Genomic DNA, 21,821 nt, shown 5'->3' with positions numbered 1-21,821 from the left:
AACACTGGAAAGTACTGGCTAGGCAGTACTGGTATTACAGTACAACTTGACCAAGTAACACTGGAAAGTACTGGCTAGGCAGTACTGGTATTACAGTACAACTTGACCAAGTAACACTGGAAAGTACTGGCTAGGCAGTACTGGTATTACAGTACAACTTGACCAAGTAACACTGGAAAGTACTGGCTAGGCAGTACAGGTATTACAGTACAACTTGACCAAGTAACACTGGAAAGTACTGGCTAGGCAGTACTGGTATTACAGTACAACTTGACCAAGTAACACTGGAAAGTACTGGCTAGGCAGTACTGGTATTACAGTACAACTTGACCAAGTAACACTGGAAAGTACTGGCTAGGCAGTACTGGTATTACAGTACAACTTGACCAAGTAACACTGGAAAGTACTGGCTAGGCAGTACTGGTATTACAGTACAACTTGACCAAGTAACACTGGAAAGTACTGGCTAGGCAGTACTGGTATTACAGTACAACTTGACCAAGTAACACTGGAAAGTACTGGCTAGGCAGTACAGGTATTACAGTACAACTTGACCAAGTAACACTGGAAAGTACTGGCTAGGCAGTACTGGTATTACAGTACAACTTGACCAAGTAACACTGGAAAGTACTGGCTAGGCAGTACTGGTATTACAGTACAACTTGACCAAGTAACACTGGAAAGTACTGGCTAGGCAGTACTGGTATTACAGTACAACTTGACCAAGTAACACTGGAAAGTACTGGCTAGGCAGTACTGGTATTACAGTACAACTTGACCAAGTAACACTGGAAAGTACTGGCTAGGCAGTACTGGTATTACAGTACAACTTGACCAAGTAACACTGGAAAGTACTGGCTAGGCAGTACTGGTATTACAGTACAACTTGACCAAGTAACACTGGAAAGTACTGGCTAGGCAGTACTGGTATTACAGTACAACTTGACCAAGTAACACTGGAAAGTACTGGCTAGGCAGTACATTTATTACAGTACAACTTGACCAAGTAACACTGGAAAGTACTGGCTAGGCAGTACTGGTATTACAGTACAACTTGACCAAGTAACACTGGAAAGTACTGGCTAGGCAGTACTGGTATTACAGTACAACTTGACCAAGTAACACTGGAAAGTACTGGCTAGGCAGTACTGGTATTACAGTACAACTTGACCAAGTAACACTGGAAAGTACTGGCTAGGCAGTACTGGTATTACAGTACAACTTGACCAAGTAACACTGGAAAGTACTGGCTAGGCAGTACTGGTATTACAGTACAACTTGACCAAGTAACACTGGAAAGTACTGGCTAGGCAGTACAGGTATTACAGTACAACTTGACCAAGTAACACTGGAAAGTACTGGCTAGGCAGTACTGGTATTACAGTACAACTTGACCAAGTAACACTGGAAAGTACTGGCTAGGCAGTACTGGTATTACAGTACAACTTGACCAAGTAACACTGGAAAGTACTGGCTAGGCAGTACTGGTATTACAGTACAACTTGACCAAGTAACACTGGAAAGTACTGGCTAGGCAGTACTGGTATTACAGTACAACTTGACCAAGTAACACTGGAAAGTACTGGCTAGGCAGTACAGGTATTACAGTACAACTTGACCAAGTAACACTGGAAAGTACTGGCTAGGCAGTACTGGTATTACAGTACAACTTGACCAAGTAACACTGGAAAGTACTGGCTAGGCAGTACTGGTATTACAGTACAACTTGACCAAGTAACACTGGAAAGTACTGGCTAGGCAGTACTGGTATTACAGTACAACTTGACCAAGTAACACTGGAAAGTACTGGCTAGGCAGTACTGGTATTACAGTACAACTTGACCAAGTAACACTGGAAAGTACTGGCTAGGCAGTACAGGTATTACAGTACAACTTGACCAAGTAACACTGGAAAGTACTGGCTAGGCAGTAATGGTATTACAGTACAACTTGACCAAGTAACACTGGAAAGTACTGGCTAGGCAGTACTGGTATTACAGTACAACTTGACCAAGTAACACTGGAAAGTACTGGCTAGGCAGTACTGGTATTACAGTACAACTTGACCAAGTAACACTGGAAAGTACTGGCTAGGTAGTACTGGTATTACAGTACAACTTGACCATGCTAGACAGGTATTACTCTGTTAGGTAAAAGTACACATGTGCAACTAATGCGACATTTTTATTGTGGAAACGTTTCGCTCTTGTGAGCTGCAAGCTCTGGCTCAGGCACCTACCCAGCTCTAGAAGAGCTGGGCATGGTGTCGATCCATGCCATATCTAACCTCTGGACAAAATGCTGGTCTTCCTCTCAGAAAAATCCAGATTTTAGTACCAGGTATACAAACTGCTAACAAATTTTTCCTCTCCTTATCCCAAAATGCAAAGACCATCTACCAGATTATCGAAATGAATCATTCCTATATTTTTATTATATGATTCATTATCATAATTGCCATTAACCGCCCTGTATGACCACTAGCTTTCATTCATCACTTTTTAACATAGTTTCCGCTCTTCTTTCTCTATAAAAAACGCGGATGCTTTACCACTTTTAAACTCAAGACGATCAGTTCTCCTAAGACTCTTAAGTACTGTTCCAGGTGGACTGGTGGTTATTTTGATGCGGAAGGAGTGCTTGTTGACAGCTGAAGAATACAAAGACAAACTGGAAGCTCATATGGACCATTTGCAGAAAACAAATGTTTGGCAAAAGGTAATTATTTTGAGATCACTAATACTGCTTGGAAATTTATCTTGTGATCATATTTAGTAATGATGATAATTATAAACAGCAGTAGAAGGATTACAGACAGAACATCCCTGCGTGTCCCTGCGTGTCCCTGCGTGTCCCTGCGTGTCCCTGCGTGTCCCTGCGTGTCCCTGTGTGTCCCTGTGTGTCCCTGCGTGTCCCTGTGTGTCCCTGCGTGTCCCTGTGTGTCCCTGCGTGTCCCTGCGTGTCCCTGTGTGTCCCTGCGTGTCCCTGCGTGTCCCTGCGTGTCCCTGCGTGTCCCTGCGTGTCCCTGCGTGTCCCTGCGTGTCCCTGCGTGTCCCTGTGTGTCCCTGCGTGTCCCTGTGTGTCCCTGCGTGTCCCTGTGTGTCCCTGCGTGTCCCTGCGTGTCCCTGTGTGTCCCTGCGTGTCCCTGCGTGTCCCTGCGTGTCCCTGCGTGTCCCTGCGTGTCCCTGCGTGTCCCTGCGTGTCCCTGTGTGTCCCTGCGTGTCCCTGCGTGTCCCTGTGTGTCCCTGCGTGTCCCTGCGTGTCCCTGCGATCCCTGCGTGTCCCTGCGTGTCCCTGCGTGTCCCTGTGTGTCCCTGCGTGTCCCTGCGTGTCCCTGTGTGTCCCTGCGTGTCCCTGCGTGTCCCTGCGTGTCCCTGCGTGTCCCTGCGTGTCCCTGCGTGTCCCTGCGTGTCCCTGCGTGTCCCTGCGTGTCCCTGTGTGTCCCTGCGTGTCCCTGCGTGTCCCTGCGTGTCCCTGCGATCCCTGCGTGTCCCTGCGTGTCCCTGCGTGTCCCTGCGTGTCCCTGCGATCCCCGTTGGGGAGGGAAATTTTACTTCTACATTCAACGTCATCTTCCAGGATGTTTTACTTATACAGTGTGAAAATCAAACCCAGAAGCGGGACAATGACTCAATCCAAACTAGCATTATGGTAGGTTATTTAACCAAATTCTCAGTGATCTAACCAACCTTGCACCATTTGTGACTAAGTCTTATACCACTGCTAGCTAAGGGTAGGCTCAAGAATCTACTACTGCTTAGGTCCTAAGCCAGATTTCTTAACATATCAACTGTTTGCAAGTAATTTTCTATCTAGGAAAAGCCTCTTCTCCTACATAAGTTTCTTCCATTTTGTGCAAGGGAGGTGAAACCCTGTTGGTCTTTCTTCTCATTAGTACTAACAAAGGAAAATAAACAGTGCAGACTTGTGAGAGTAGAATTGTTAATTTTGCATAATTCACATTAACTGGCGGTGATTGTCTCAAGGTCGAGCCCCTGACAGGTTTCTAGACAACACTCTTTTTGTGCCATCCCCTTGGGCTTGGGATCAGTGTAACACTCCCATACATAAGTACTGCTCAGTGTGGAGTAATTAAAGCAACTCACACTCATGTACACCTTCCCAAAACATGACTACATTGGTCTGAATGGCTCTGGAGGTCCATGGTTTGATGTTCTTGCTGGAGACATCTCATGGGCATAATAGACCCAATATTTGACTGGTGAGCTTTAGATTTGGTCTTACTTGGGATAGTGGCTTTTCTGTTTCTTCTATATTCAGATAATAAAGAAAATATCTCAGCCTATCAGTGATTTCCCATGCCATAAAGCAGTTAGCCTGATAATTAAGCTGAAATTCATACAACGTGGGTCTAGCTAATTTCATCATAATGGCATGGCTGATGACCCAGTCATAGTTGTTCCAGTCATGCAAATCTTTGAGACTGCTTGTCAAATTTATAACATCTGTACGGTTCATAAGCAATGTAACTATACACCAGCCATAAGCTAGAAATTCCTAGGTAAAGCTTTAATACCAACACACTATATGTTTGAAGCTGCAGTTGTTAGATACATCCAGCTTCAAATGAGCTTCCTAGATATCCTTGGTTGTGACGTAAAAATATACAGATTGCTTGGGGATAGAGTGTTAAACCTTAAATCAGAATCTAGACTGATTACTGCAGTGAGTTATTAACATTATTTAACTGTTCTGCTCCTGGGTAGAAACGATATTGTAGCTGGTCCTGTACCTATTAACATAGTAGAAGGCAGGTTTTCACGACCAGGAGGAAGGTACCAAACCACCACCTAAGATTACAATCAAATTAATTGCACTTTGTATTAATTTTAGGCTATAGGAAAGACTACGACCTTTGGCTACATTCAGTTAAACAGAGACGGCAGTGAATCCTGAGATACCATTGAATGCAGTGACGTAGATTGCAATGACGTAGAAGACTACAATGACGTAGAAGACTACAATGACGTAGAAGACTACAATGACGGAGAAGACTACAATGACGTAGAAGAATACAATGACGTAGAAGACTACAATGACGGAGAAGACTACAATGACGTAGAAGACTACAATGACGGAGAAGACTACAATGACGTAGAAGACTACAATGACGGAGAAACTTACAATGACGTAGAAGACTACAATGACGGAGAAGACTACAATGACGTAGAAGACTACAATGACGTAGAAGACTACAATGACGGAGAAGACTACAATGACGTAGAAGACTACAATGACGGAGAAGACTACAATGACGTAGAAGACTACAATGACGGAGAAGACTACAATGACGGAGAAGACTACAATGACGGAGAAGACTACAATGACGTAGAAGACTACAATGACGGAGAAGACTACAATGACGTAGAAGACTACAATGACGTAGAAGACTACAATGACGGAGAAGACTACAATGACGTAGAAGACTACAATGACGGAGAAGACTACAATGACGTAGAAGACTACAATGACGGAGAAGACTACAATGACGTAGAAGACTACAATGACGTAGAAGACTACAATGACGTAGAAGACTACAATGACGGAGAAGACTACAATGACGTAGAAGACTACAATGACGGAGAAGACTACAATGACGTAGAAGACTACAATGACGGAGAAGACTACAATGACGTAGAAGACTACAATGACGTAGAAGACTACAATGACGGAGAAGACTACAATGACGTAGAAGACTACAATGACGTAGAAGACTACAATGACGTAGAAGACTACAATGACGGAGAAGACTACAATGACGTAGAAGACTACAATGACGTAGAAGACTACAATGACGTAGAAGACTACAATGACGTAGAAGACTACAATGACGTAGAAGACTACAATGACGTAGAAGACTACAATGACTTAGAAGACTACAATGACGTAGAAGACTACAATGACGTAGAAGACTACAATGACGTAGAAGACTACAATGACGGAGAAGACTACAATGACGTAGAAGACTACAATGACGTAGAAGACTACAATGACGTAGAAGACTACAATGACGTAGAAGACTACAATGACGTAGAAGACTACAATGACGTAGAAGACTACAATGACTTAGAAGACTACAATGACGTAGAAGACTACAATGACGTAGAAGACTACAATGACGTAGAAGACTACAATGACGTAGAAGACTACAATGACTTAGAAGACTACAATGACGTAGAAGACTACAATGACGTAGAAGACTACAATGACGTAGAAGACTACAATGACGTAGAAGACTACAATGACGTAGAAGACTACAATGACTTAGAAGACAACACAAAAATTATCCAGTACAAAAACAGTTTTTTTATAGATATTAAAAATTTACATGATTGGCACTGAAAGATATTACAATCTCTCTTTGGAAGTTAGCAAATACTCTGATTTGTATGTAAATAACCTGGCCTGTCTAAACTAACTTTTCCAGTGTACTGCTACGTCACAGTAGAGCTTAGGCCCACTAGACTCACGCAGCATATGTGCCCACACCACATAAAATATGTGCCCACACAACATATGCCCACACCACATAATATATGTGCTCACACCACATGTGCCAACACCACATGTGCCCACAACACATGTGCCCACACCACATAACATATGTGCTCACACCACATGTGCCAACACCACATAACATATGTACCCACACCACATCATATATGTGCCCACACCACATAACATATGTGCTCACACCACATAACATATGTGCCCACACCACATATTGTTCAAAGGACCAGAAAAAGAGATGTTGGACTCTCAGACAATCACCGCTGATACAACTCTTGTAAAACAAACAAGTTTTCACTTTTTATTTTCCTTTGTTATTACTAATAGGACAGAGGACAGGCAGGTCCCAGTTCCCCGTGAACGAAATGGGACAGACTTACTCGAGAGTGGAGGCTGACCCTAGTTACAGTTTCCCTATTGAATATCTCAGGTTAGCTTGACTCGAAGGTTACGCGCAAGAGGAGAATGGTTTAACTGGAGTTTACCTGGAGAGGTTTGCCTGGTTTACCTGGAGAGGGTTTCGGGGGTCAACGCCCCCGTGTTGATATCCTACAAACAATTGATATCTTTGTGATTGTGGCTTAGGACCTTAATGGTACTTGATTACTGGGCCTACCCTAAGTTAGCAGTGACACATGTCTCAGCTGGTGCTCTCAGCTGGTACATAACTCACTGGTTACATCACAAAGCTAGCAGTGACACATGTCTCAGCTGGTGCTCTCAGCTGGTACATAACTCACTGGTTACATCACTAAGTTAGCAGTGACACATGTCTCAGCTGGTGCTCTCAGCTGATATATAACTCACTGGTTACATCACTAAGCTAGCAGTGATACATGTCTCAGCTGGTGCTCTCAGCTGGTACATGACTCATTGGTTACATCACTAAGCTAGCAGTGACACATGTCTCAGCTGGTGCTCTCAGCTGGTACATAACTCACTGGTTACATCACTAAGCTAGCAGTGACACATGTCTCAGCTGGTGCTCTCAGCTGGTATATAACTCACTGGTTACATCACTAAGCTAGCAGTGACACATGTCTCAGCTGGTGCTCTCAGCTGGTATATAACTCACTGGTTACATCACTAAGCCAGCAGTGACACATGTCTCAGCTGGTGCTCTCAGCTGGTATATAACTCACTGGTTACATCACTAAGCTAGCAGTGACACATGTCTCAGCTGGTGCTCTCAGCTGGTATATAACTCACTGGTTACATCACTAAGCTAGCAGTGACACATGTCTCAGCTGGTGCTCTCAGATGGTACATAACTCACTGGTTACATCACTAAGCTATCAGTGATACATGTCTCAGCTGGTGCTCTCAGCTGGTGCTCTCAGCTGGTACATAACTCACTGGTTACATCACTAAGCTATCAGTGATACATGTCTCAGCTGGTGCTCTCAGCTGGTGCTCTCAGATGGTACATAACTCACTGGTTACATCACTAAGCTATCAGTGATACATGTCTCAGCTGGTGTTCTCAGCTGGTGCTCTCAGCTGGTGCTCTCAGCTGGTACATAACTCACTGGTTACATCACTAAGCTAACAGTGATACATGTCTCAGCTGGTGCTCTCAGCTGGTACTCTCACCTGGTACATGACTCACTGGTTACATCACTAAGCTAGCAGTGATACATGTCTCAGCTGGTACTCTCAGCTGGTACATGATTCACTTGTTACATCACTAAGCTAGCAGTGATACATGTCTCAGCTGGTACTCTCAGCTGGTACATGATTCACTTGTTACATCACTAAGCTAGCAGTGATACATGTCTCAGCTGGTACTCTCAGCTGGTACAAGATTCACTGGTTACATCACTAAGCTAGCAGTGACACATGTCTCAGCTGGTGCTCTCAGCTGGTACAAGATTCACTGGTTACATCACTAAGCTAGCAGTGACACATGTCTCAGCTGGTACTCTCAGCTGGTACAAGATTCACTGGTTACATCACTAAGCTAGCAGTGACATATGTCTCAGCTGGTACTCTCAGCTGGTACATAACTCACTGGTTACATCACTAAGCTAGCAGTGATACATGTCTCAGCTGGTGCTCTCAGCTGGTACATAACTCACTGGTTACATCACTAAGCTAGCAGTGATACATGTCTCAGCTGGTTCTCTCAGCTGGTACATAACTCACTGGTTACATCACTAAGCTAGCAGTGACACATGTCTCAGCTGGTACTCTCAGCTGGTACAAGATTCACTGGTTACATCACTAAGCTAGCAGTGACATATGTCTCAGCTGGTACTCTCAGCTGGTACATAACTCACTGGTTACATCACTAAGCTAGCAGTGATACATGTCTCAGCTGGTTCTCTCAGCTGGTACATAACTCACTGGTTACATCACTAAGCTAGCAGTGATACATGTCTCAGCTGGTTCTCTCAGCTGGTACAAGATTCACTGGTTACATCACTAAGCTAGCAGTGATACATGTCTCAGCTGGTTCTCTCAGCTGGTACAAGATTCACTGGTTACATCACTAACAGACACTACTATAACCTACCCTATAATATTACTTATTTTCCTCGTTTATTATCTTCATTTCAAGCGAAGTACAGACTCATAGCTTTATTTAAACAGTTGTTTTTAGCACAATTATCATCACATTCTCTTTTATCATACTTTCTTCCACATGCTTAAAACATGACCAAGATTGAATTTACATAAAACTTCTGTTATAGCAACACATGAATATGTTCCAATATGATGAGTCTTATTACTGTAATATTTGAAGTTTATGCAAACTGTACTACTGGAATATTTATCTAATTTTCTGCTCAGGAAGTGAAGAAGACTGTGGCAAACTACTTCTGTGGTAAAGAAGGAACGGTGTTTATCTACCGTGTACTGTGAGCAACTCGCTTCCTCATCCCTTCCCTCTGCACTGTAATTCATAGATTTAGGCAACAGTTCTCTTTGATTTAGAATTATTTGATTTTACTGCAAAAGAACCACCACGATGGAATTCAGGATTGAAACTACTGGTGCTCATGATGTCTTAAAATTAATCTACTTTCTGTCTGTTAGGTAAGACACATATGCAACAGTTAGGTATCTTTATTTCGAAACGTTTCGCCTACACAGTAGGCTTCTTCAGTCGAGTACAGAAAAGTTGATAGAAGCAGAAAATACTTGAAGACGATGTAATCAGTCCATCACCCTTAAAGTTTTGAGGTGGTCAGTCCCTCAGTCTGGAGAAGAGCATTGTTCCATAGTCTGAAACAACAACTCTAAAGACGGAATCTGAGTACAACCTTCCCCTGAAGGCCAAGTTATAGATAATATGAAACACTTCTACTGATGTATACCAGCTGGCTCACGCCACACTGTTAGATCAGATGGTGTAAGGCATTCCACACTACCTTGCCAGCTTTTTCATTAACATCAATAGGCTCTAACATTCAGGTAAACCTTTTCGTAATTCATGTAATAACTAGTGCACAGCTTCGGGTTCACTAGAGACACTAGAATGTTGGAAAGAATTACAGCTCTTACTTGAAGAATTCAAACCACCCAGTCATGATACTCTTATGCCCAAAATATATTTTATAAGTTCTGAGTCAGGTGGTAACTCCTGGGAAGATTTTGTACCTCAGTCGTGACTGCACAAGTCTCATCACACAGCTTTTAAAATATATTAGTATTCCTTTTCTTTAGCATCTACAGAAAACGAGTTTAAGTGTATTTGGAGGAACCTGATGTGAAATGAAGTGTAGAAAGTCGCAGTGGAATAGCATAATTAATAAATTACTTTCATTACCAAGACAAACCTTCCTACAACCATTGTCTGGCAGATAAAGACAATGTTGTCCAGGAGATCATTAATGTCATTACAACTTCAGACCTTGATTATATTTACACAGACACATCATGGCCAGCTGATCCACTTTACTACAACATTCATTATATACAAATATTCTAGCTCACTTACCAAGTTAATTTCACGATAAAACATTGTATTTCGAAATCACTTGACCTTAACAGAAAGAGAAAAATATATAATCAGAAAAGTGAAATCTAGCTCAAAAATATTGACCAGCTTGATGATCGGCCTGTTGTTCGTCCAGCTTCTTAGTGTTATAATAACGAAGAAGAATGTCAAACATAATTCCTTCTTGGTTAATGAAAATTTAGCCCAACCATCTTTGTTATTACAAACCTCAGTAAATACACAAGTCTTCTTGAATATAGTTTCATTTCTGCCTACTTGTGCGTTTTAGGTAAATTGGTCAATTATCAAGAACTCATTTAAATTAAGTCTCTTCTAAAACTTTCTCTTATATGTTTAAAGATATATTTTTTTCAATTATGTTAATATAAAAATTAATGAATTTTTACCAAAAAACTTAGATATTAGAAAACATCAATTTCAGGACCTTGAGTTTACCTGGAGAGAGTTCCGGGGGTCAACGCCCCCGCGGCCCGGTCTGTGACCAGGCCTCCTGGTGGATAAGACCCTGATCAACCAGGCTGTTACTGCTGGCTGCACGCAAACCAACGTACGAGCCACAGCCCGGCTGGTCAGGAACTGACTTTAGGTGCTTGTCCAGTGCCAGCTTGAAGACTGCCAGGGGTCCGTTGGTAATCCCCCTTATGTGTGCTGGGAGGCAGTTGAACAGTCTCGGGCCCCTGACACTTATTGTATGGTCTCTTAACGTGCTAGTGACACCCTTGCTTAGCATCTCTAGTTTTGAAGGTTCTCATTATCCATCCTGTCATTTTTCTAGCAGATGCGATTGATACAATGTTATGGTCCTTGAAGGTGAGATTCTCCGATATGATCACTCCCAGGTCTTTGACGTTGGTGTTTCGCTCTATTTTGTGGCTGGAATTTGTTTTGTACTCTGATGAAATTTTAATTTCCTCATGTTTATCATATCGGAGTAATTGAAATTTCTCATCGTTGAACTTCATATTGTTTTCTGCAGCCCACTGAAAGATTTGGTTGATGTCCGCCTGGAGCCTTGCAGTGTCTGCAATGGAAGACACTGTCATGCAGATTCGGGTGTCATCTGCAAAGGAAGACACGGTGCTGTGGCTGACATCCTTGTCTATGTCGGATATGAGGATGAGGAACAAGATGGGAGCGAGTACTGTGCCTTGTGGAACAGAGCTTTTCACCGTAGCTGCCTCGGACTTTACTCTGTTGACTACTACTCTCTGTGCTCTGTTAGTGAGGAAATTATAGATCCATCGACCGACTTTTCCTGTTATTCCTTTAGCACGCATTTTGTGCGCTATAACGCCATGGTCACACTTGTCGAAGGCTTTTGCAAAGTCTGTATATATTACATCTGCATTCTTTTTGTCTTCTAGTGCATTTAGGACCTTGTCGTAGTGATCCAATAGTTGAGACAGACAGGAGCGACCTGTTCTAAACCCATGTTGCCCTGGGTTGTGTAACTGATGGGTTTCTAGATGGGTGGCAATCTTAAGAACATAAGAACATAAGAACGAAGGAACACTGCAGAAGGCCTACTGGCCCATGCGAGGCAGGTCCAAGTCTCCTACCGGCTTAAGCCAATGCACCCAACCTAGTCAGGTCAGGTCACATTGACTTAAGGGAGGAACACGGCAACCGACCTGGTAGCACAAGCTATCAGGTCTAACTCACACCCACCCACATCCACTCATGTATTTATCCAACCTATTTTTAAAGCTACACAACGTTCTGGCCTCTATAACGGTACTTGGGAGTTTGTTCCACTCATCCACAACTCTATTACCAAACCAGTACTTTCCTATATCCTTCCTGAATCTGAATTTTTCCAACTTAAAACCATTGCTGCGAGTCCTGTCTAGGCTAGATATTTTCAGCACACTATTTACATCCCCTTTATTTATTCCTGTCTTCCATTTATACACCTCAATCATATCCCCCCTAATTCTACGTCTTTCTAGAGAGTGCAGATTCAGGGCCCTTAGTCTATCCTCATAGGGAAGGTTTCTGATACATGGGATCAACTTTGTCATCCTCCTTTGTACATTTTCCAGAGAATTTATATCCATTCTGTAATAAGGTGACCAAAACTGTGCAGCATAATCTAAATGAGGCCTAACCAAGGATGTATAGAGTTGAAGAACAACCTGAGGACTCCTATTATTTATGCTTCTTGATATGAAGCCAAGGATTCTATTAGCTTTATTGCGAACACTTATGCACTGTTGTCTTGGTTTCAGATTACTGCTAACCAGAACTCCTAAATCTTTTTCGCAATCCGTAATATTAAGATCTACATTATTTAGTTTATATGTGGCATGATTATTGTCCTGTCCAACATTTAGAACTTTGCATTTGTCTATATTAAACTGCATCTGCCACTTCTCCGACCACTGCATCAGTCTATTCAAATCTTCCTGGAGTGCTCGAATGTCCTCGTCAGAATGAATTCGACGGCCTATTTTGGTGTCATCGGCAAACTTGCCGATGTCGCTCTTTATGCCCTCATCTATGTCGTTTATGTAGATTGTGAACAGCAGGGGGCCCAACACTGACCCCTGTGGAACACCGCTCGTGACACTTCCCCACTCTGATTTCTCCCCATTTATGCAAACTCTCTGCTGCCTATTTGTCAACCATGCCTCTATCCAGGAAAAAATTTCTCCTCCTATTCCATGTGCTTTAATTTTCCTCAATAGTCTCTGATGTGGGACCCTGTCAAAAGCCTTACTGAAGTCCATATACACAATATCATATTCATTACCATGATCTACCTCCTCAAATACCTTAGTGAAAAAAGTTAATAAATTCGTAAGGCAGGAACGCCCCTTTGTAAAACCATGCTGAGATTCGTTGATTAATTTATGCTTTTCAAGGTGGCTACGAACTGCCTCGGCAATTATTGATTCCATAAATTTTCCCACTATGGAGGTTAGGCTTATTGGTCTATAGTTCGAAGCTAAGGACCTGTCACCTGTTTTGAAAATAGGTATCACATTTGCCATTTTCCACTTATCTGGCACCATGCCAGTTTGTAGTGATATGTTGAAAAGATTAGCCAAAGGTGTGCTAAGCTCCTCTTTACATTCCTTTAGAACCCTTGCATACAGTTCATCAGGGCCTGGGGATTTGTTAGGTTTTAATTTATCTATTTGCCTAAGGACCATGTCACTTGTGACCCTAATAGTGCACAGTTTATTATCGTCCTGTTCTACATAATTTATCATTACTGGAATATCGCTGGTATCCTCCTGTGTAAAAACTGAGAGGAAGTATGTGTTAAAAATTCTACACATTTCCTTATCACTGTCAGTGAGCTGACCCGAGGAACTTTTGAGTGGGCCTATCTTGTCCCTGATCTTACTTCTGTATACCTGAAAGAATCCTTTTGGGTTAGTCTTCGATTCTCTTGCAACTTTAACCTCATAATCTCTTTTTGCTTTTCTAATTCCCTTTTTTATTTCTCTCTTTAACTGAATATATCGATTTCTCAATTGCCCCTCTCCTCTTTTGATTTGCCTATATATGCCTCTCTTTTGACCAATCAGATATTTTAATCTATTGTTCATCCATTTAGGATCATTTTTGTTTGATCTGATTTCCCTATTTGGAACATAATTTGACTGAGCAGCTAGAACTATGCCCTGGAAAGCATCATATCGGCAACCATCACCACCTACCTGACCCTTAGTCAGGTCATTCCAGTTCAGCCCACCTAAGTAATTTTTCAGTCCTATGAAATCAGCCAAGCGAAAGTCAGGGACGGAGACTTGATTGCCATTATTAGGGGAATTCCATGATATATTAAAACTGAGTGATTTGTGATCACTTTCCCCAAGCTCATCATTAACCTCAAGATTATTAATTAGTGTTTCCCTACTGGCAAGAACCAAGTCAAGGAGGTTATTTCCCCTAGTTGGCTCTGTCACAAACTGTTTTAAAAAACAATCCTGGATCGTATCAAGAAAGTCACCTGACTCTAAATTTCCTGTCAAATTGCTCCAGTCAATCTGTCTATAGTTGAAATCTCCCATTAGCACAACATTTTCGTATGTAGATGCCTTACGAATTTCGTCCCATAGAAGTTTACTGCACTCCCTATCAAGATTTGGGGCCCTGTAAATCACACCCAAAATTAGTTTTTCTCGGCCCTCGAGAAGCTGTAACCAAACAGATTCAGTGGCTGACGCTTCTAATTTAATATCTTGTCTAACACAACAATTTAAATTGTCTCTGACATACATCGCTACTCCACCACCTTTCCTGTTGACCCTGTCAGTGTGGAATAATTTATAGCCTTGTATGTGACATTCAGAGGGCATCTCTCTATCTTTCAGATTGAGCCAGGTCTCTGTTATAGCAATAATATCTATGTCTCCTGCACTTGCAATTAATCTTAGCTCATCTATCTTATTTCTTACACTCCTGCTATTAGTATAGTAAACCTTAAGGGAGCTAGTCCCTTGCTGCCCTCTGCTGTCCCCCTTTGTTTGCTGACCTGATCTATTGTCTTTATTTATAACTTCATGCTGAATGCCTTTTATACATTTACTGTTTCCAACCCAAGTGTTGCAACCTGCTTGTTTCCCACACACACCCATACCTCTATCTTCTAGATCTTGCTTCTTAGGACCCTTTCAAAGATTTTTATGATATGGGATGTTAGTGCTATTGGTCTGTAGTTCTTTGCTGTTGCTTTACTGCCCCCTTTGTGGAGTGGGGCTATGTCTGCTGTTTTTAGTAACTGTGGGACGACCCCCGTGTCCATGCTCCCTCTCCATAGGATGGAAAAAGTTCTTGATGAACAAGTGCAATTTAATTAAGACTAATCCAGCTAAATATATTTTATATAAGATTATAATTTAATAATAAACAAACACAATGAAATATATTTTTTTCTTTAGGGTCAGAATGATTTTTGCAAAATTATTGCATACTCAAATTTTCATTTGCCAAATTCGGCAAGAAGTGCGTTGCTAATAATAATAATAATAATAATAATAATAATAATAATAATAATAATAATAATAATAATAATAATAATAATAATAATAATAATAATAATATCTTTAATTACTTAAAGTACATGTACTAGGTATACAGACCATAGCTGACATCAATGACATGCTATTATATAGAAAGTCGCTTGTTATGCAGAGCATTTCCCTCAAATTAGGTCAGTTTTGTCCAAGGATGCTACCCACAGTAGTCGACTAACACCCAGGTACCTATTTTACTGATTGGTGAACGTAGACAGCCGGTGTAAGGAAACACGTCCAATGTTCCCACCCCTTCGCTGGGAATCGAACCCGGACCCTCACCGTTTGAAGCGAGAGCTTTTGCCACTAGGCCAAAATCGCAAGTTTTACGTATTCGGCACGAACTTCCCCCACACTCACAACTGGTTCTTCCTCACTCCTACAAGATGTTATTCCTCCTTGCCATATACACGAAATCACAGCTTCCCTATCTTCATCAACATTTAGCAGTTCCTCAAAATATTCCCTCCATCTTTCCAATACATCTAACTCTCCATTTTAACCAGCAAATCCATTCCCTAGGCTTTCTCAGCTTATTTATCTCAATCCAAAACTTTTTCTTAATTTCAACAATATTTGTTGATAATATCTCACACACTTATTTGCTCTCTTTTTACATTGTTTCACCACTATCTTAACCTCTTTGTTTTTTTCCATATACTCCTCCCTAACTGATTACAGCAAAGAGTAAGGTGGGGAGGATAACAAAAAAAATAGGTAACAAAAGACTGTATATCAGAGTGGAGGGAGAGAATATGGAGGAGGTGAATGTATTCAGATATTTGGGAGTGGACGTGTCAGCAGATGGGTCTATGAAAGATGAGGTGAATCATAGAATTGATGAGGGGAAAAAGTGAGTGGTGCACTGACGAGTTTGTGGAGACGAAGAACTTTGTCCATGGAAACAAAGAGAGGGAATCTATGAGAATATAGTTATATCAACACTCTTATATGGGTGGGAACCGTGAGTGGTGAATGTTGCAACAAGGAGAAGGCTGGAGGCAGTGGAGATGTCATGTCTGAGGGCAATGTGTGGTGTGAATATAATACAGAGAATGTGTAGTTTCGATATTAGGACGAGGTGCGGGATTACCAAAATTATTATCCAGAGGGCTGAGGAGAGGTTGTTGAGGTGGTTTGGACAAGTAGGGAGGATGGAACAAAACAGAATGACTTCAAGAGTGTATAAATCTGTAGTAGGGGGACGGCGGGGTAGGGGTCGGCCTAGGAAAGGTTGGAGGGAGGGGGTAAAGGAGGTTATGTGTTAGAAGGGCTAGGACTTTCGGCAGGCATACATGAGTACGTTAGATAGGAGTGAATGGAGGCAAATGATTTTTTGGGAAACCAGCAGGCTGGACTTGATTCCTGGAGATGGGAAGTACAGTGCCGGCACTCTGATGGAGGGTGTTAATGTTGAAGTTTTGTAACTATGGTATATGCGAGCCTCTGGCAAGACAGTGATGGAGTGAATGATGATGAAAGTTTTTTTTTTTCAGGCCACCCTGCCTTGGTGGGAGATGTCTGATGTGTTAATATATATATATATATATATATATATATATATATATATATATATATATATATATATATATATATATATATATATATATATATATATATATATACATATACATATATATATATATATATATATATATATATATATATATATATATATATATATATATATATATATATATACATATATATATATATATATATATATATATATATATATATATATATATATATATATATATATATATATATATGTATATATTCCTGACAAGACGTGCCTAACTCTCCCTTATTGGCCGTTGTTGGAAGATCGTCTCTGTCGCTTTCTTGTTGTTGGTTCTGTGTAACTCTGTTCAGAGAACATTGTCTAGACTTACTGATTTTCGACGATGTACTGAGGTTGTGTGTCGCATAGACACTCTGAGCAACTCAGGTCCTGTGTTGTAGCTTCTGACCTAATTTGTACTGGTATCTGTGTACTGTCACAGTTGGGGATTTTCTTATGCTGAACTTAGATTCAGTAGTATGGGAGTTTTGTGACTTTTGTGCAGGATCTGCAGATGGTCCCTACTTAGTGTCGTTATATTATCTCCTTCTTCCTGATTCTGTGTCGCTGTTGCTTTTTATATTGCTGTTCGGCTTATCAGTCGTTTTATTGTTCAAGCAAGCTGTTCTGATTGCCAGGTGGTCAAGAAGTTAGTTGATGTGAGGACTTTGTCAGTCATTGGTTTAAGTCTAGTCGAGTGTTGAGACATAGTGAACTACTTAGAGCACTTACACACATACACACAAACTTATTTGTATATATATGTGTTATTAAATGTTAACAATGTACCAGACGGTACTTAAGACATATAAATGTGATATGTGACTTCAGCACAATACTACTGTACACGAGAGATGTGATTATTATTATTATTTTGTTTAAATTGATTAATTTAATTTACTTTGATCTTATACCTCTAGACATTGTTATTAATAAATTTATTAAATTTTAATTTCTTTAGTTAGTAGCCTACCAGTTGTAATCCTGAAGCACTAATAATTCTTATTGAATTCTAATGGATAATTGGACCCGGATACTGACTACTTGTTATGAAAACCCAGTAACAGGCTGGATGCTAGAAGGGCAGTCCTTTCTAGTATTCACTAGAGATCTCTATGCTTATTTGAAATCGCGTTTTCTGTAACAAATGGGGGCCTGTCCGGGAGGCTCTTGATCCAAGGTGTTGGTAAAATTGTCCAGTTTGACATACTAGTAATTCTATGGTCAAACACTTTGAGTACTTTCCTAATCTGAAGACTTTGAGTTTTGTCTTGTACAGCATACTAGGTGGATGTATGTACTTGACTGAGTCTCTTGATCCAAGGAGATGGAAATGCTGTTTATGAGCTCTAACTCTAAGACAACCAACACCAAAATTCCTAATAGGATTATAGTTTCCCATAATCACTCTCTCGTAGTACAATTATTTTCGTGATGTATGTCAAAGTGAAACAGTTAATTGATTCTCTGACTTTGTCTGAGTTAAGTACATTAAAACTTCAGACGTGTTGGCGAGTAGCCAAATATCTCGGTGTGACGTATAACAGGAATTACACCGCTGAATCTGTCAGAGCGTTAATTAAAGATATATTGTTTCCTGCTCATACAGAGATGTCTGATTACGATTCAGATACAGGAAGCCTAGTGTCACAATTAGGAAGTATGACTATTTGATGACGTAGAAGAAAGAGCAACTACGGCAGAAGTGTCTGAGCCTAGTGTAATTACATTCTCGCTCACGCCTTCCCACCTCACTGACACAATAGTACAGAGTATAGCTGGTAGTATGACTCAGCCTCATACTAGTACTGTGTATGCTACACCTGTATCTACTTATCCAAGACCAGATCTAGACTCTCTAGGGATGGCTGGACTAGGTGCCTGACCTAAGGACCATCCAGACTCATTCGTTAGATTCCTTACTCCTCCGTTACCCACTGGTCACATCTCTCAGGAACAGCTTGAGAGGTTGGAATGCCTCATTATGTTGCAGACTGCACAAATAGAAGCACAGAGGAAATTGAACAAAGAAGATTACCAGAGAGAAAATGTTCGTCTCGGAAAACAAGACTGATAGATCTGATAAAGTTGATAAATCTGTTAGTACAACACAGGACACATTTAATGTGCAGAAAGCTGCATCCATGGTTTCTAAGTCTTTTGAGAGTGACTTAGACACCTATTTTGATGTATTTGAGAACCAGGCATGTGTTATGAACTGGCTACATATGCACTGGGCCACCTTGTTGCACACAGCTTTGACAGGAAGAGCTCAAACTTGTACTGCTGCTTTACCATTTGCCAAGTACATTAGTTATGATGCTGTCAAGCTAACTATTCTAGAGACATATAACTTGTTACCTGTAAGTTATCAAATCGCATTTCGTACGTTACAACGACGACAAGATCAAACTTGTGTAGAGTTTGCTCGTGAGAAAAAAGTTGCATTTGAGAGGTGGTGTAGGTCTGCCAAGTGTAACAACTACAACAGCCTTGTTCAGTTGTTACTACACGAAGAGTTTAACAACTGTATGTCTGCTGTCATACAAGAATATCTGATCGATCATACGGCTTCGGATATTCTGAAATCTGCAGCATTAGCAGACAATTACGAGATTTCTCACAAACTTGTACGTACTAAAACACAGAGAAACAAGGTAACTAAAAGTTGTCCTAGAAGTTGGCAACCTAAATCAGCTGCTCAGTGCCAGCCTGTTGTACCTGCTACTGTAACTTCTCGTACCTTTACCAGGAAAACCCGCAATCCTGAATCTGTCTCTGTGGCTAGACAGAAGTCTGATAACAAAAAGAAGAAAGTTAAATGTACCTATTGTAACAGAAACGGGCATGCTAGAGAGTATTGCTATAAGTTAGAAAGAGATACGACAAGCGGTCGTGCGGCTGGCGCCCCCACACAAGTCGTATCCTCTTCCATGCAACAAAGGCACCAAAATCCTAGTAATACCTCTGATCCTACTGTTTTAGATAATATTACTCAGAATAGATGACTAGCGTCAGAAAGTGTATCTGACGAAAAGATTCGTTCAGCGATGAGTCCTTACTTATCGAGAGGTAAAGTAGGATTTGATGAATCACATCTAACTGAGATAATTACTTTCAGAGACACTGGCAGTTATCTCACATTATTAAGAGAAGATGTACTGCCCATAACTGACGATACCTATACCAAGATAGATGTATTGTTAGAAGCCTATGGAGGGGCTGTTATAAAAGTGCCTCTGCACAAAGTTTACATTGAAACAAGCTATTATACTGGTTATATTTCAGTGGGTATATCCAGTGATATATTTCCCATCAGGTCAGTGGACTTGTTGATAGAGAACGATATCCTTCATGCTGGTATATGTAAGGAACCACTTGTGATTGATAATAACACTGATGATAATTATGCCATTGAAGCTTGTAGAGAGAAGCATATTATATTTCCTCTCAGTGCAATTACAAGAGCTATGTCAAAGATACAACAACCATCCTTGTCTCCTGTTGAGTTAGTGGATGACAATGATTTGGGCTTGAATATGTTGTTTAGTGATGCTCTGCGCCCAGGATCATTAACACTGACTCCCCCCTGTCATCAATCTAGTCAGGACACAATTGACGTTAAATTTCTAACTCATGATGATTTAATCAAGGATCAGTTTGTTGTCTGAGAGATACAGCAGTTACTGTCTAATTATTCTATTTATATATTCACAGTAGTGGTGATATGTGTGTGTGAGGAGGAGACAGTTGGAGACAGAAGCTGAGTGTTGAGTGTGTAGTGTTGTGTGGGCGATGTTACTGACTGGCAGAACACTCCTGCAGCAGACCCCCCCCCTTCACTACACACCTTAAGCTTCCTCATACACAGATGTCCATACTGCCTCACATTCCACTACCACTACTTAAGAGTGGAATGCCCTCTCCTGTCTATCGCACAAGACTACTGTCCATATGCAGTCTCCACTACTATGATCTAGCCTCAACGTGTCACACTTGTCTATGCTATCCTGTCTCTACACTGATGTACATAACCATGAGTATACAGAGATACAATACTTCGTACCTCCCTAGTACTAGGGGCATAACTTAGTGATGTAGACACTGTGAAATTATAGAAGTGCTTGGCACAAGATTGACTCTGATTTATTTTTATATTAAATTGTGTAATTAATGTAACATGAGTAATCACAGCAATAATGTGAAAGACATTAACGCAACTTCTAGTGCGACCGTTTGTCATGTTGGGGAGGTGTTACAACCCCTGAATGGGTCACAATGTATATAATGTATATTACCTGTTCATAGAATTTTATATTGGTTATATTTGCAATAATAACTAAATCGTAAATATATTGCTTTATATTATTATTTGACTTAGTTATATTATCAGGTAGGATGTAACATTTATATATATTATTCAGTGCTCATAGTTCAAGTCTTGATTGTCTAACTACTGTAATTATCGCTCGTTGCTAGTTTCTCTGTCGGCTTCTCGGTGTTGCTGGGCAGCAGCTGTCCAGGAGCAATCACGTGATTGAGGGGGGTGTTCACACCTCGCCTGGAGTAGTCAGTCTGGGCTAGACTCTCTTGGTGGTTGGACATATTCCTGACAAGACGTGACTAACTCTACCTTATAGGCCCTTGTTGGAAGATCGTCTCTGTCGCTTTCTTGTTGTTGGTTCTGTGAACTCTGTTCAGAGAACATTGTCTAGACTTAGTGATTTTCGACGTT

At 41.0% G+C, this 21,821-nt stretch overlaps 1 protein-coding gene across 1 annotated transcript in view; it reads left to right on the top strand.

The window, feature by feature from the left end:
- Nucleotides 1-10,729, top strand: part of LOC128687921 (methyltransferase-like protein 27) — a 174,625-nt gene extending 163,896 nt beyond the window's left edge. The window contains exons 6-7 of the mRNA XM_070093466.1: nucleotides 2,606-2,718; nucleotides 9,325-10,729. Of these exons, the coding sequence (XP_069949567.1) occupies nucleotides 2,606-2,718; nucleotides 9,325-9,396 (185 nt within the window). The 3' untranslated portion in view covers nucleotides 9,397-10,729. The remainder of the gene's footprint in view (nucleotides 1-2,605; nucleotides 2,719-9,324) is intronic.
- The last annotated feature ends 11,092 nt before the right edge of the window (nucleotides 10,730-21,821 follow it).

This window comes from Cherax quadricarinatus, chromosome 42 (assembly GCF_038502225.1).
Source record: "Cherax quadricarinatus isolate ZL_2023a chromosome 42, ASM3850222v1, whole genome shotgun sequence".
NCBI classification, from domain to species: Eukaryota; Metazoa; Arthropoda; class Malacostraca; order Decapoda; family Parastacidae; genus Cherax; species Cherax quadricarinatus.
This window is presented reverse-complemented; position numbering and strand designations above follow the sequence as displayed.